This window comes from Eurytemora carolleeae, unplaced genomic scaffold, assembly GCF_000591075.1.
Source record: "Eurytemora carolleeae unplaced genomic scaffold, Eaff_2.0 scaffold190, whole genome shotgun sequence".
In the NCBI taxonomy this organism is placed as follows: Eukaryota; Metazoa; Arthropoda; class Copepoda; order Calanoida; family Temoridae; genus Eurytemora; species Eurytemora carolleeae.
In genome coordinates, this window is record NW_019396577.1 from 298,847 (window position 1) to 314,360 (window position 15,514).

The window sequence follows — 15,514 nt, forward strand, 5'->3', positions numbered from 1 at the left end:
TCTCCTAACGCGCACGCGCAAGCTTACCGTTAACCCTTCTAAGCCATGGCCTGACGCTCGCTGTGCCCCCCCCCCCCTTCTCAATGTCAAGTAAGGGTATAGAAACCCAGATTTGCAGCTTCAAATTCATTCTCAGGTTAACCCTTCGTCAGGAAACATCTTCAGGCATTGCCCTGTCCTACTAGGGTTAAACTTTCAACTTTTATTTTGTTTAAAGTTAAAGCCAACAGTAAAATATATCTAAATATTTGTTCCTTTCCAAATTGTTACCAACATTCTTATTGGTATATTGGCACTTTTTCCGTTTAAATTTGTTTTTGTTTTGATTTTGTAAATATACGAACAGTTTTAAAATAGAAATGGAATCTTAAAAAGAATTTATTTCTAACAGCGGTGCATTTTAAAAGTTTTAGTCGAGTTATCAGTTCCATGAACTAATTTTAGCAAATAATAAAACTTCTTCATTGTTTACACTTTGTATACAGCTTTTGTTTGTGTTTAACTACAAAACATGGCAATGTTTTTATTCAGATCTTCACTACAACAATAACTATGAACCCAAAGGTAACAACCCTAAACTCTAGAAAAAAGTTCAGGATATTAGTAAACTTTTGAAAAATATTTTCCCTTTCTTTTAGGGTTAAAGTCAATGAATTCTAAAACACGTTGCTTGGTTTTGTGACTCAGAAAAGAATTGCGTTTTTGCCACAAACTCTGATTTTCTAATTCCTATATCTTTGCAACTCAACATGGTTGGCCTTTCCTTTCCTTTATTCTATGAAAAGCTAAATAGAGCCTAATTAAAGTCAGAAAATTCCGTGGTGAGGGTCAATCTACATGTAACAAAGGGTTGGGTAAAATGAGTGAGAGATAGTGAATTAATAGTTTGTTGGTTGGGTGGGATAGGTTATTTTACTTTACTTTCTCCTTCTTTACCCTCTGTTTGTTGCTAGGTCGTATTCCTGGTTGCTGTTGGAGCTATCTGTGCTCAAGGAGCAACTATCAACACTCTCAAGAGACAGAAGAGAACTCTAGGAGTTCTTTCAACTGCTGCAGGTGTAATGTTTATACAGTGGTTGGTGTTCATATCAAGTAATTGAAGACGACATTTTATTCCAAGTTTTGATTTTTAACAAGCTTTTTTCAAATTACAAGTTTACAAGTAAACAGAGAGAAGCTGTTAATTGGCAGCTTCTCTTTGTTTCCATGTTTATGTGATCCAAGATGTCAAAAAGCTTGGTATAAATAAAAAATCGAAAGTCGTCTTCATATACAACAACTGTTTAAAAAAAATATTTTTCAGAATATATCTATATGTATAAATTAGTAATCTCTGTTTGGGCGTTTGTTTATTTGTCTGTTTGGATGTCCGAGTATAGTTCGGGAACACCTGGACCGATTTGCTTCAAATTTTTATTGGGGAACTCGGTAGAACCACGGGAATATTAATTAAGCTTGGTTCAAGGATTGATCGTAGGTTGACATTGATGGAGAAAGTTTAGGTTCTATGTAAAGCTGGCTTCCCAAGCTGGTACAATATAATGCCGCTATCTCTGGAAGTTGATTGTAAAATAACACTACCAGGAGCTTTACAAAGTTTATAGCGATTAACTAACTCTTTTGTTAAAACCAGAAATACAATGTTGATTTTGTGTTTCAAGGAGTTTTTTTTTGGGGGGGGGGAGGATGTTAAAAAACATCTTTTTAAGAAGAATTCAAAATTCAATGTTAGGATGTTTCTGATCGATTTATCTGACATATAAAAATATTCTATTTAAGATGCTGTGGCACCGGTCCTGTCTGGTTTCGGTACAGCTGCAGGGGTAATTCTTAAAAACTTTAAAATGCAATTTTTCTTTTTAGCTTTAGATATGTCAATAAACCCCTCAAATAAGTAAAAATAAATATTTTTGTTCATTTTTTTTTTCTCAGCAAAATATTCACCTTTTCCTTCCTAAAATAACTATTTTTTTCTACTTTGAGTACATGAAAAAATAAAACGAATTGTTTGCAATCGACCTTGTTGACAAAATTTGAGTTTTATATCTTTTTTCTAGATTGGGACAGCGCTGGTTGGAGCTAAGGCCGTCGCTTTAGGACTCGGGGGAAAATGTAAGAATTGCATAATTTTTATTTAAAAGATTCAACATTTTGATTTAGAAAGAATTAAATTACATTTGATCATTTTTAGATTTTCAAGATTATCAAATGAATAACGCCATCAAACATAAAAGTGTGTAACTTTATCGTTACCTGAAAATGCAAAAGCAAAAATTTAGGCCGTTTTATCTCTTGTCTGTTGCAAGAATAATAAAATACATACTTAAAAGGACAGACAACGTATAGTATTTATTGAACGGATTAAAAACAGGTCTCCGAAAAGTCATAAGTTAGAATATACATTTCGGCCATTTTGTTACTTATCTTTTCTTTCGAAATTCACAAGCCGTTTTCTAGAGAAATTATAATTTTCTTGATAGTTTTGGTAACCCTTCAAGTGTCTGTATTCTGCATATTCCTACACTTTAACCGAATGTACAATGTACAATTACATGCATCTGTAATCTGTTTACACATTTTCTTGAGTAGATCTAATGCTTAGATCTACTGTACATATGTATCTGTATATGTTTAGGTTTACTTTACATAAATCTGTATCTGCGTAGATCTCCTGTACATGTATCTGTTTAGATCTACTGTACAAGTATCTGACCCGTGATGATGGAGTACATGTTGGAGTATCTGGTGGAGTAGGTGCCAACCTTCCCTTCGGTCTACCTGAAGGTGAGGACTAATCATATATTTTCTAATCTACAGAAAAACAAAAAAAAAAGGAATTTATTTTTAATGACCAATCTTGCATGGTTCTTCTTTCCAATAAGCACATATTTGTGAAATGCTGGAGTTCTTCATTTTACCATATGTTGCTTGTTGAAATTTTAAATCAATTTTTAACCCCCCCCCCCCCCCCCTATTTATGCAAATTTGGCCTTTCAAACCAATTCTGAAAGTGGGACAGGGAGGGATTTTTCCAGTTTTTCCAGAAAGAATAAACTGTGTGCAGGATGAGACTGTACTGCCGATTGTACGGATTTGTCCAGTCTTCATTCAAAAATCATTTTGTGGATAACGGTATAGGAATATTGACTTAAGCACTGATGTTCTTTATTTTAGTAAATGCTGGAGCATCTGCAGGTTTTGGATTCGGTGGATCTGATGACGGTGAGTTTTCCCTCTTTCCCAAAATTTAAATTTTTCCTAACTCCGATAATTTTGCTAAATTTCGGTTCATGATCTTTTTAACACGCTCTCATAATTATTGAAGTTTTAATTCTAAACCTCTGAACCTCGAACGCAAAGGCAAAGGTTCAGACAAATTTTGATCTTTAAATTTCTAATTTGTTCAGGAGTTTATGTTGTTGATCCCCCCTACTCTGTTGTTAGCTCTGATGTATATTCCTCTCCTATTACATACAGCTCCCCTGTATCTTACGATGCCGCTCCTCAGGTCACTTACAGCTCCCCTGCCCAGGTTGTGTCATACAATACCGCCCCTCAGGTGTCCTATAGCGCCCCTGCCCAGGTTGTGTCATATGATACCGCCCCTCAGGTGTCCTACAGTGCCCCTGTCTCCTTTGATAATGTTGACTCCTATGGCGCTCCCCAAGCCCCACTTCTTGGTTAAAACCCCATTGACCCATTGTGATCCATGTGGATACTTAATTTAATGTAATTTCTATGAAATATTTGTTATGTTTTTTATTTAATTCAGCTAAAAATATGAATAAATGATGTTTAACTTTGATTTATTTATTTTTAACTCTAGAATAGTTCACCACAAAATGAGTTTTTATGCCTAAAACTTTGCAGGGAAGGATTGAAATCGGTTATAAATTATATGTAATAAATAATAAGTTAAACATATGAGTGAAAAAGTTAAGAGTAAAAAAATGTCCTTATTTCATCATTATAAATTATCTAAGAGAACCTTTAAGCAAAAAAGGCAATGCCTGATACACACCGAAACCTTTAACAGCTTTGTCTGATGTGAGAGGAGGGTCTGAGCAAAGAAGATATAAATGTTTATAATTTTGAAAACTGATTTTTTTAAACTGTGGTTTCTCTACAAAAATGGCTTGCAGGAAATATCAGAATCAACACTTTCAAACATAGAAAAATGACAATATCTGCAGGGCAAGGGCAAAATGACTTTAGAACAAGAACTTCTTTATTACCCGATTTTTTAAAATAAAAAGTTATGAATGACAGTCTCAAATATTTATTAAAACCTTGGCTTCGTGGATTTATGACAATCAAAATTCCATCATTATTTTAAAGTTTGTGTACCATGTAAGTCAGGGAGTTTAAACCAGGGTGCTATATTTCCGCCCATATGGAAGGAATGTACTGTTTAACAACTGAGCGAAAATTATGACCTACCCTTTAATATATGCTGCAGTATGCTCTGTGTATGTAGTTCCTACCCTATACATTAGCAAAGGATTAACGTACAATAGCACTCCATACATTATAATCATTTTCAAAAAAGAATTTAAGAAAAAAATTCGAATTTTGATAATAAAAATTAGGCTAGTTCAGATTTATAATATCTTCAAATACTTTCCCTCTATCCCGATTGTATAACACTTCAAGTAACATAAGATAAAAATATTGAATTCGTCCAAAATAATCCAAATGAATATTTTATTAACAATAAAACATTATGAACAAAATTTACATAAAAGATGCTAACTTTAAGTTTCACGAAATAAAGTTTTATAAAATAAAATGGCAAATTTGGAATTTACTGCGCCAGAGTACAAGAGATTCCGGAGCTTTCACTTTCAGATTCTAAGAACAGGGTTTCCGTTTTTTATCAGCAAACAGGGTTTCCGTTCATTTATCCATGCAGACAGGGTTTCTGTTTATTTTTCCGCGGACAGGGTTTCATCCATTTTCTTCAAAATATTGTTGAAAGCGGCAGTTCCAGTAAAATCGGGAGACCCCTGGAAAAGATTAAGATAAAAATGTAGAAAAAGATTCAAATGAATGAAAGGGAAAAAATCCTGAAGGAAATTTCTGTGGAAAAGTTGTCGTATGTTCGCCGGTTACAGAAAACAGGAGAGAACCCCGGGTTCAAAATTCGGTGATGGTGATGGACCAAACCTCTGTAGAGTAAAAAAAAGTAGATGTTAATTCCACATTAATTGAAAATATATTTCGGTCTGGGTTGACCCTCGTCAGTTCTAACGAAAATAACCATTAAAATCGATAACAAACTTTTTTTTTAAATTGTTAAAAACCACAAGAAAATAAACAAACGAAAAAGATTTAAAAACAAAAATTTGGCTGTCAAATGGACATAAGGGAAACGAACTCAGATTATGAGATGGAAAAAAGATAATTTGCGAATATTCACTTAAAAAAAATGTTTTAGACAATTATTATTCCTTGAGATTGTTTTTGTCACAAAGATTAAAACAAACTGTTTAGATGTATGTGTATAAAGTGGGGTGGGGGTCGATCTAATTAACGAACATTTACGTAAATCAGGGGGAGGGGGGGGGGGCGGCTTGTTTAAGGTGGGGTATTTAAACCTTTTAAAGAGTGACATAAACAATACTCTTTTTTTAAAAAGATACTAAATTACAGTTCACAATGAAATAAAAACTATTTTTTTATGTTCATTCCTCTGAGTTCAGTCATAAAATCTCTAATGTATTTAGATTCTCGTACTTCAAGTAAACCTCCCCCGGGTTCATCTCAGAATTTAAGACAAGTCATAATTAATTGGGTTGAGTACAGAAACATCTGATAGGAATGAAAAATAGCAATTAACTCAAAATATGGTTCTTTAACGGGAAAAACTTGTTCAAATAACTGATTGCTACAAAACAGATGGAATAAGTTTTAAAGAGTCAGGTTGGGTAAATTACAAAAACTCTCACTTTTATTAACGACAACCTAGTTAAGTTGTAATTACTCCTTAGAGGCATCATTTTTTATCCATTTCTAAAAATTCAACTATCTGGCTTTAATGCAGGCTCCAAAAAATTCACGAGGTTTGGCAAATTTGGCCTTTCGTGTTCTTTAAAAGTTTGCTTTTAATTAATTAGATTAAAACATGTATGAAACATAACTGGTATATTCGTAGCTTCAAGTTTCGATTCTACGCCAAATGAGAAAAGCATATTTCAGGTTATATTTTAGGAATTCAAAAGTTTTTAGAACATATATAACTATTTATATTTTAAGACCCTATATAACTACTCATATTTTTAGAACACATATAACTACTCATATTTTTAGAACACATATAACTACTCATATTTTTAGAACATGTATAACTACTCATATTTTTAGAACACATATAAGTGCTCATATTTTTAGAACACATAACTACTCATATTTTTAGAACACATATAACTACTCATATTTTTAGAACACATATAAGTACTCATATTTTTAGAACATATATAACCACTCATATTTTTAGAACATACATTACTACTCATATTTTAAGAACACATACAACTACTCATATTTTTAGAACATATATAACTACTCATATTTCTAGAACACATATAACTACTCATATTTTTAGAACATATAATACATAACTGCTCATATTTCTTAGAAGTCCTTTCTAAAAAACGAATTAAAAACTATACCGAACACAAACTACAACTTATTATGATGTTAAAGAAAATGTCACCTTCTCCCAATCTCCTCTACTATCTGCTGGAGGGGCAGCTGGAGCTGGAGGATTTGAGGAGTAGTTAGATCCAACCTCAACTCTCAAGAAGGGATAATCCTTCAAAATATTAGATTTTTAATAACATAATTTAAAGTATGGAGCTGTGCAAGAAACGAACGAAAGTTACTCCGTGGCGCTGTTAGCATTCGACCACCGAAGAGTTTGTAAACTGTCAAATTCCACAAAAAAGTAAAAAATTGGCGCGTTTCAAAGAGTTCTCAGCTCGCTTAAAATCACTTATTGACAATAAATGAAAAATAGAGATATGGGATTGTGAAAGAGAAGTTCAAGTAAAAAAATGAACTAAAAACGAGTGAAATGATCATTTTGGCATTTTAGTTCTATTATCCAGGTTTGAAAATTTTAGGTTTTTGTTTTGAAAAGTTGTCTAATCTAATTATTAGCTTGTTTTCAGCAAAAGAAAATAGTTGTAATGTTATTTTCCAAAATATCTTCTATACATTTTCTATTTTTAAACTTATAATTTAAAATATATTTCTTTCTTTAACTAAATATAGGATTATCAACGATATTTTTGAAAAGGATTAAAGAAATAAGACGACAATCAAGTTAGTGATAGTAGCAGAACTAGATACGGCTAGTGTAATTACTTATTCTGTAAAATTGTTCGGCAAGCACATATATGGAATTAAGTTCCTGGCCAAAATAGGAAAAAAAAATTCCCCCACATTTTAATTTTAAGCCATAGCCAGAAGTTTTACTTTAAATTGACTCTGCTAAGCAACAATTTTTTTTCAAAAGTCAACACGTAAAATTATTAAAAATAAATATTCTTAAATCACAAAATGCTCACCGTTTGGCCGCCTTCGCAGTGCTCCACAAGCAGTGGCTTAACCTAATCGTAGAAGAATTAAAAATTAATTTCGGTAAAAATTCTCAAAAACTTGAATGATTTACCTCAGTTGAAAATATCTGCCACCAGAGTTGAAGATGACTTTTGGTGTGAGATTCGGTATTTCCTGAAAAAAGAGTAAATTTTAAACCTTTGTCATTTTTTGAGCACGCACTTCTGACCCTTCAGTAAAAGTAAATTCAACCTAAAGTCTGACCGCGTCAACCATGTTGCACCGGCTAGTCCTATTGAGTGTCTGCTTTATTTACCCAATGTCTGGGCGATACAGTACAAACTGGGACCGGAGAGGTTGACCCGGCTCGGAAATTCAAATGTACTACGGCTGCCCGTGGGCCGTGGGAGAGAAAAAAGACATCTTACCAACAAGAGGTTCTCCTCTAGAGTCAAATCCAACCAACCACGGTTTAGTTGCACCAATAAAATGTATAATTTTAACATTCTGTCCAAACCTTAACAAAAACTTTGTTTTGTCATTATGGTCAACAACCCCAGGGGTTGGTTGGTTAACAGTCATGGGTTGGTTGGTTAACAGTCGATGTTTGGTTGTTGAACAGTCAGAGATTGGTTAGTTAACAGTCAGGGATTGGTTAGTCAACAGTCAGGGGTAGGTTGGTCAACAGTCAGTGGTTGGTTGGCCGACAGTCAGGGGTTGGTTGGTCAACAGTCTGGGGTTGGTTGGCCGACAGTTAGGGGTAGGTTGGTCAACAGTCAGGGGTGGGTTGGTCAACAGTCAGGGGTGGGTTGGTCAACAGTCAGGGTAGGTTGGTCAACAGNNNNGGGGTTGGTTGGTCCACAGTCAGGGGTTGGTTGGTCCACAGTCAGGGGGTTGGTTGGTCCACAGTCAGGGGTTGGTCAGAAAGAGAAAACTGCAGGTCCTGAGCGGGATGTCAGGGATGTCAGGGATGTTAGCAGAATAGTATGGACAGGAAGAGGGAAGGAGAAGTCAACAGGGGATGTATGGGAGGTCAATATCTTGGTAAATATCAGATTTAAACCTACTTCTTGTAAGCGGGAAGGTAGGAGTATGAAGCACTAGCCACCATATTGTAGATAAAAGGAAGATGTTTTGATATATCCTTAGTTGCCCAGTCAGAGAAATAGGTGTTCAATAAACCCTAATAAAAAGAATTGTTATATTTCATCTCTGTAATTAATTCGCAGATTTCTGCAAATTCTTTAAATGTCTTTTCAATAAAAATTCAATAAAATCTAAAGCAAATGTTTGTGAACAATGAGACATTACAGACACTTATAACTAAATAAGATAACTTATTTCGATGAGAAGAGTTAATTTTTATTTTCTAAACCTGTTCCTGAACAACTAATAAGTTCACCGTGTTTGAGAATACCCGATCTCCGCCGTCAAATGATCCAGTATCTGCCGCGTATTTAAGAATACCTGATCTCCGCCGTCAAATGATCCAGTATCTGCCGCATGTTTGAGAATGGCGGAGTATGTTTCTAAACTTGGTTTTAATACAAAAACTCCACTGTTGAAACAGTCTGGCCATCCTACTCAATAAATAAATGAATTTAAATATTGAAAATTAGAATAAATATGGAATAATTGTTAGATATTTTATGCATAAAATTGTATATCTTGTAACACTATTGTGTATGGACTGCTAAAAAGTTGCGAGAATAAAAAGGATTACAAAAATAGGGCACAGATTTAATCATTGGGATTTAAACCATGTATATTGTATATGTATATGCCTAATAACTATTTTTTATAAGGGAGTGACCGGCAATGTATGGTAGTTAAACTGAGAATGCAGTATTGGAGTAATCGTTTAGAAATCATTTGAGACCTATCAGACGTTTTTACGGTGCATATTTGTTCATCAGGAGTGCAAATTCATTCTATGAAATCCTCGTAGATTTTTCTTTTTGAAAGATGATTTTGAGAATCGGTTTTCAACAAATTATTCAATAAAGACGATGAAAAAAGTAGTAAAAATTCAACAGTAATCTTTTTAGTTGTTTAGGAACATTAAGTTATTGGTTTCTGTAATGTCTCATTGTTCAAACATTTCTGAAGATTTCCTGGAATTTTTATTGAAAAGACGACATTTGAAGAATTTGAAGAAATCCGTGAACAAATGAATAAAGATTAAAAGAATAAGAAATTATAATGATGAAAAAGAAATAATTCTTTTTAACATTGATTTATTGAGAAAATTTCAATTGAGAAACATGTTCCTAAACATCTAATTAGTTCACTGTACATTTTTTTTACATTTTTTGTCGTCATTATTTAATTTTTTTTTCTTAAATCGAGTCTCAAAGCGTAACCACCCAACTCTATATTCACACATCTACACAGTTTGTTTTTAATCTTTGTGAAGAAACAATCTCAAGGAATAATAATTGTCTTAAACATTTTTTTAGAAAGTGAATATTTGCAAATTATCTTTTTCCCATCTCATAATCCGAGTTAATTTCCCTTATGTCCATTTGACAGCCCAAATTTTTATTTTGAATAATCTTTTTGTTTGTTTATCTTCTTGTGATTTTTACATTTCTTATTTTTTTATCGATTTGATGGTTATTATATCGTTAGAACTGACGAGGGTCAACCCAGACCGAAATATATTTTCAATAAATGTGGAACTAACATCTACTTTTTTACTCTACAGAGGTTTGGTCCATCACCATCACTGAATTTTAAATGGATGATTCTGAACGTCGACTTTACACTCAAACTCGGTAAATATACATCATATATAATATACATAAAACGTTTTATATGTCTCAAATGAATACTAAAAAATTTCTTCACATAACTACATTCTCAGTTCAACTACCATACATTGCCGATCACTCCTTTTAAGAAATCAAAGCAAGAAATTATGATTAAGTAAAAATACCAGGCTCAATGTAAAATCCAAATATTTTCAATTTTCATCTTTGAAAAGATTAAAAAACGACGAAAACAAATATACGTTAAGTTTATAGATAGAAATCAGTCTGTCCATCCTGCAACCCCCCCCCCTTTCCACCACTTGGCACGGTCAAGGCATAAGGTTGACCTGCATCTGGAGCAGCTGAGAACTCCTCCCGGTCAAATAGTTCATCAGCATTCGAGATCAGCATTGTGTCAGCGTCCAGAAACACACACTAGAGCACGTCGATATTTAGTCGATATTTTTCAAGAGCTAATAAGAAGAACGAGCTAGTTTTGAATTTCTAATGTGCAACCAAAACATTGTTGTTTTTCTTATAATTACGAGATATATTCGCAGAAATTTGACTTTTTCACATTTATAGCTTTTACAGAGAGAAACATGCCCCCATCAAGAATATTATGCATTTCAACATCTTGATAAAAATGTTTAAAATATATCAAACAATTTGGAATTTTAAACTAAATATTTTGCTTACTTTAGAGTACTGGGTGAGAGTCCAACATCTAATCTGTAAAAAATGTTTGTAAGTGAAGATTTTTATTTTTGAGGACTTAAATTATTAGAAATAGAACCAGAGGTCAAAACTTTTAAGTTTGAAAGATAAGTGCTTGATTCTTTAGTCAATCCTTCCAGAGCTGGAAACTTTTGAATGGTAGATATCGGGATTAATGCTTGATCCACTCTTTTTCTTAATCTCGAGATTAAATAATTCTTGTTCTCTTCTTATTTTTAATCTCCAGATTAATTAACCGATCGGGATTAAGGATATCCCAATCTGAAGTTTTCAGCTCAGGTCGTACAATCAAGAGATTTCCGGAGAATCGTGATCCGCATGGCTAGATATGGAGACTGACTAGATATGGAGATCTGCTAGATCTCACGAATCGCAAACTAAAAGTTTTGACCTTTAACTTGTTCTTTTTTAAAAAATTTTACCTTAGTAAAAGTAATTCCAAGATCATGTCGATCCAACAATCTTAAATTCTCAGCATCGCCACTATCCATCTCTTCCACAGACACAACCTAGAGATACAATTATACAACCCTATAGATACAGGGAAACAACCTAGAGATAAAGGGATACAATCTAGAGATAAAGCGATACAACCTATAGATACAGGGATACACTCCAGAGTTACTACAACGATAGAAAGGGATACAACCTATAGAAACACGGATACATGTAATAAATGCTGTTTGAACAAACATAAATATATAAAATGCGTTCTTCAATGTCTAGAATCTAACTGCGTTAATCTTTGTAATACGTAAACTACGTAAAACTTGTAATACGATTCTAATAGCCATGTATTGTGATTAGATTATATACCTGCGCAATATTGTGAATACGTATTGGAACTTACATGTAACAGAGATTTTAAAAAATAGTTATAATCAGAACTCCGCTTTGATTACAGTGTAGAGTAATTCAGTTTCGTTAAAACATACTAATTGAGATCATACCTTGTTATAGGCTAAAGATCGATTCAGGGCTGGATAAGTAGGCTATGCTTGTGTCCTTTTGTGGCATTTAGAGTTATGAGAAGGGCTGGATAAGTAGCCTATGTTTGTATGTCCTTGTGTGGCATTTAGAACCAGCTGAGTTGTTTCCTGATTGAAAGGGATCGCGTACTGGTTGTGCCTGGACTGATACAGTTGGGGGGGACGAACTTTGAAGAGTACAGCATTTCTATAAATGATAGTAACGGCAAGAGTTAGAAGAACCCTGAGTGAATGCCAATTAATCCAAGGAAGATAAGCCATAAAAGTCCTTGGTTCTACAACGTAAGAAGAGAAATAAAACGAGGAGATATTGCATCAGAAGAAACAACAGCAACACTAGACACTGTATAATTATTATACCCTAGTCTGCCTAGTGAAGACAAGTCAGAAACAGAAATGAACATGATGAATCCTCAAGGCGGAGAACAGCAATTGCTGCAAAGAATGGAGCGAACAGCAAAGCAAGAGATGCAGTAAATAGCAGAAATGCAAAGAGGTATGCAACAGGCCAGAATACAAGAGGAAAAGCAGTTGTATTAAGATACATGGGAAAATACCGCGACACAAGAGAGCCAAGACCACATTACAAGAGCTATAGGGATGCTACAGGAAGCCAATATTCCAGATGTATAAGATAAGTCAAAAGAATACCTGGATGCACAGGAATAGCAAATGCAGATATAATTATGAAAAACTGGGCAAGTATGAGCTGGATAGAAAAGTAGCTTTTGTAGAAAAAGGTCCGGAATATGGGGGTAATCCTGGGGTAATCCTGGGGTAATCCTGGGGTAATCCTGGGGTAATCCTGGGGTAATCCTGGGGTAATCCTGGGGGTAATCCTGGGGTAATCTAAAGGAAGTGTTTGATTGGTTTGAAAAGTTAAAAAAGCCTTTGTCTAACAAACCTGTTATGGAAAGAGTTATTTCATGAGTTAAAAATATTTCAAACCAGAACCCCACCATAGAACCCATCATCGAATAATGTGGATGGATGACATCGAACAATAGAAAGCAAATTGTTAGAGCAATGGACCCAGATATGCAAAGTGAATTGAATCTGGGTGGTAAAGCCGACTAGAGATACAGAGATTAGATGCAGGGGTACACAACCTTAAGATGAAGGGATAAANAGGGATAAAATCTAGATATAGAGGAATATACAACCTAAAGATCAGGTATACAACCTAGATATTCAAGGATACACAACCTAGATATAAAAGGATACTCAACTAAGATTACATGGCTACACAACCTAGATATACAAGGATACACAACCTAGATATACAAGGATACACAACCTAAAGACACAAGGATAGATAACTTAGAGATACAAGGATAGACAACTTAAGAGATACAAGGATACAAAACCTAGATATAAAAGGAAACACAACTCAGATATACAAGGATACATAACAGGATACATAACTTAGATATACAAGGATACACAACCTAGAGACATAAGGATAGATAACTTAAAGATACAAGGATAGATAACTAGAGATACAAGGAAACACAACCTAGATATACAGGGATACACAACCTAGAGATAAAAGGATACACAACCTAGAGATACATGAATAAACCTGAATACAATTATCCTACAATCTACCTGATCAAATTTCTTCTTGAGCGCTGTTAACATTTTAGCACCAACTCCCTGAGTAACCATGCACACTAGCTGCCTTCAAACGAAAAAATATTAATTTTTTGTACGAATAAAGAAACTTACATGCAATTGGACTGTCAATTTAATTGTTAAAGACCCTCAATTTAAAGATACATGTTCGATTCACAACGGTAACCTGGAAACGTTTGCCAAAGCATAAAAGATGGAAATATTCTTGTTCTTCCCACTAAAAATCATAATTTTCCATAGATGCAGATTCATGCATCAGAAACATAAAATAAATATTCATGGTTGCTTTTCAGTATAGAATTTTTAAAAGTACCAATGTGAATCGGACATTTTACTCTTTTTATTGATATAACTTGAAATTACGTCGACAGTTCCTTACAGAAGGATCTATCTACCTAGTGGTTCCAACAGTTCCTTACAGAATATCTACCTTGTGGTTCCAACAGTTCCTTACAGAAGAATCTATGTACCTTGTGGTTCCAACAGTTCCTTACAGAAGAATCTATCTACCTTGTGGTTCCAACAGTTCCTTACAGAAGGATCTATCTACCTTGTGGTTCCAACAGTTCCTTACAGAAGGATCTATCTACCTTGTGGTTCCAACAGTTCCTTACAGAAGGATCTATTTACCTTGTGGTTCCAACAGTTCCTTACAGAAGGATCTATCTACCTAGTGGTTCCAACAGTTCCTTACAGAAGGATCTATCTACCTAGTGGTTCCAACAGTTCCTTACAGAAGGATCTATCTACCTTGTGGTTCCAACAGTTTCTTACAGAAGGATCTATCTACCTTGTGGTTCCAACAGTGCCTTACAGAAGAATCTATGTACCTTGTGGTTCCAACTCTACGTAGGCTAGAAGCTAATGCAAGTGCACCAGCACTGTAACTGTCATTAGTGGCAAGGGTTACCCAGGCCTCCATTTTTATCTAAATTATAAAAATGTATATAATTAAAAAACTCGAATTCCTTCATTTCGATCTGTTACAACCCTTAATTAAAATTTATGTATATCCGACTAAAATATCATAACTATGTTATATCTTTTTAACTTAAACCCTGTCCCAGAAAAACCATTTTTTAACTATGCAAGGTTTGTATTTGATGGAGGGGGAATTCTCGACCACCCAGCCTCCTCTCCATGATTTTGTCCGTAGAGTTGAAATAAAGGGTGTGATGAATATCAGAAGGGAAACTTCTCAGTGCACATTTATTTTTGAAAATTCGAAACCCTTTAAAGTTTTGGTTCTGATGAGGTTAAAAGAACTTCAGAAAAATTAAAATTAAAAAACACGAAAAAAATTCAATCTTATTACACAATATTATCATGGGATATGTGTTCACATTCATTTTTCAACAGCTTATAAAATGTGAATTTAGATCTGCAGCGGCTCAGGAAAACAAGTATTTTTGTTTACTTTAATTATAATGCAGAAGTAGTAAGTCTGAGCGCTCTAGCGCAAGGCGTGCTAACTTAAAAACTAAAAAGGGAGTAACAAATATAACCATTAACCATAACAACATATGTCTATTCGAGGACATCTAATTAACAACACTGCTGCAGTACTGTACACATGAATCCGTTGTGTAGACAAACAACCAAACCTGTTTCCTGGCAGTACAACGTGCAGGGTCTCCGTTATAAAACAGAAAAGGGGGTTCAGGAAAGGTTTTCATACTGTATTACGTTTTTGTGTCCGGATGATTATCATCATTTTATTTTTCTTATTGTTTGTTTTACTAGCTTGAGTGTCCAGCGTTACCCATGTTTATTTCCTTCATATTTTTCTGTTTAATTTTTCTCTTTTGTTTAGTTATTATTGAATACAAGTTTTTT

The 15,514-nt window shown here is 34.1% G+C and overlaps 2 protein-coding genes across 3 annotated transcripts; one reads left to right on the forward strand and one right to left on the reverse strand.

Moving 5' to 3' along the window:
• The first annotated feature begins 150 nt into the window (after window positions 1-150).
• On the forward strand, window positions 151-3,805 carry LOC111705799 (uncharacterized). The gene is made up of 8 exons (XM_023478468.1): window positions 151-186; window positions 532-564; window positions 954-1,056; window positions 1,780-1,823; window positions 2,058-2,112; window positions 2,692-2,784; window positions 3,175-3,222; window positions 3,408-3,805. Exons 2-8 carry the CDS (start codon window positions 553-555, stop codon window positions 3,683-3,685), a joined length of 633 nt encoding a protein of 210 aa, XP_023334236.1. The 5' UTR covers window positions 151-186; window positions 532-552; the 3' UTR covers window positions 3,686-3,805.
• An 882-nt stretch (window positions 3,806-4,687) lies between these two features.
• On the reverse strand, window positions 4,688-14,625 carry LOC111705798 (glycogenin-1). Of its 2 annotated transcripts, none has more exons than XM_023478466.1 (12): window positions 14,509-14,625; window positions 13,652-13,724; window positions 11,477-11,563; window positions 11,016-11,048; window positions 10,664-10,751; window positions 9,031-9,143; window positions 8,631-8,746; window positions 7,992-8,080; window positions 7,676-7,737; window positions 7,572-7,613; window positions 6,716-6,814; window positions 4,688-5,006 (listed from the first exon to the last, which is right to left on the reverse strand). In XM_023478466.1, the coding sequence occupies exons 1-12, from the start codon at window positions 14,598-14,600 to the stop codon at window positions 4,926-4,928; spliced, it is 975 nt and encodes a 324-aa protein (XP_023334234.1). In that variant the 5' UTR covers window positions 14,601-14,625; the 3' UTR covers window positions 4,688-4,925. The 2 variants fall into 2 exon arrangements, with proteins under 2 accessions (XP_023334234.1, XP_023334235.1); XM_023478467.1 differs by lacking the exon at window positions 14,509-14,625 and adding an exon at window positions 14,109-14,116.
• Between the last annotated feature and the right edge of the window lie 889 nt (window positions 14,626-15,514).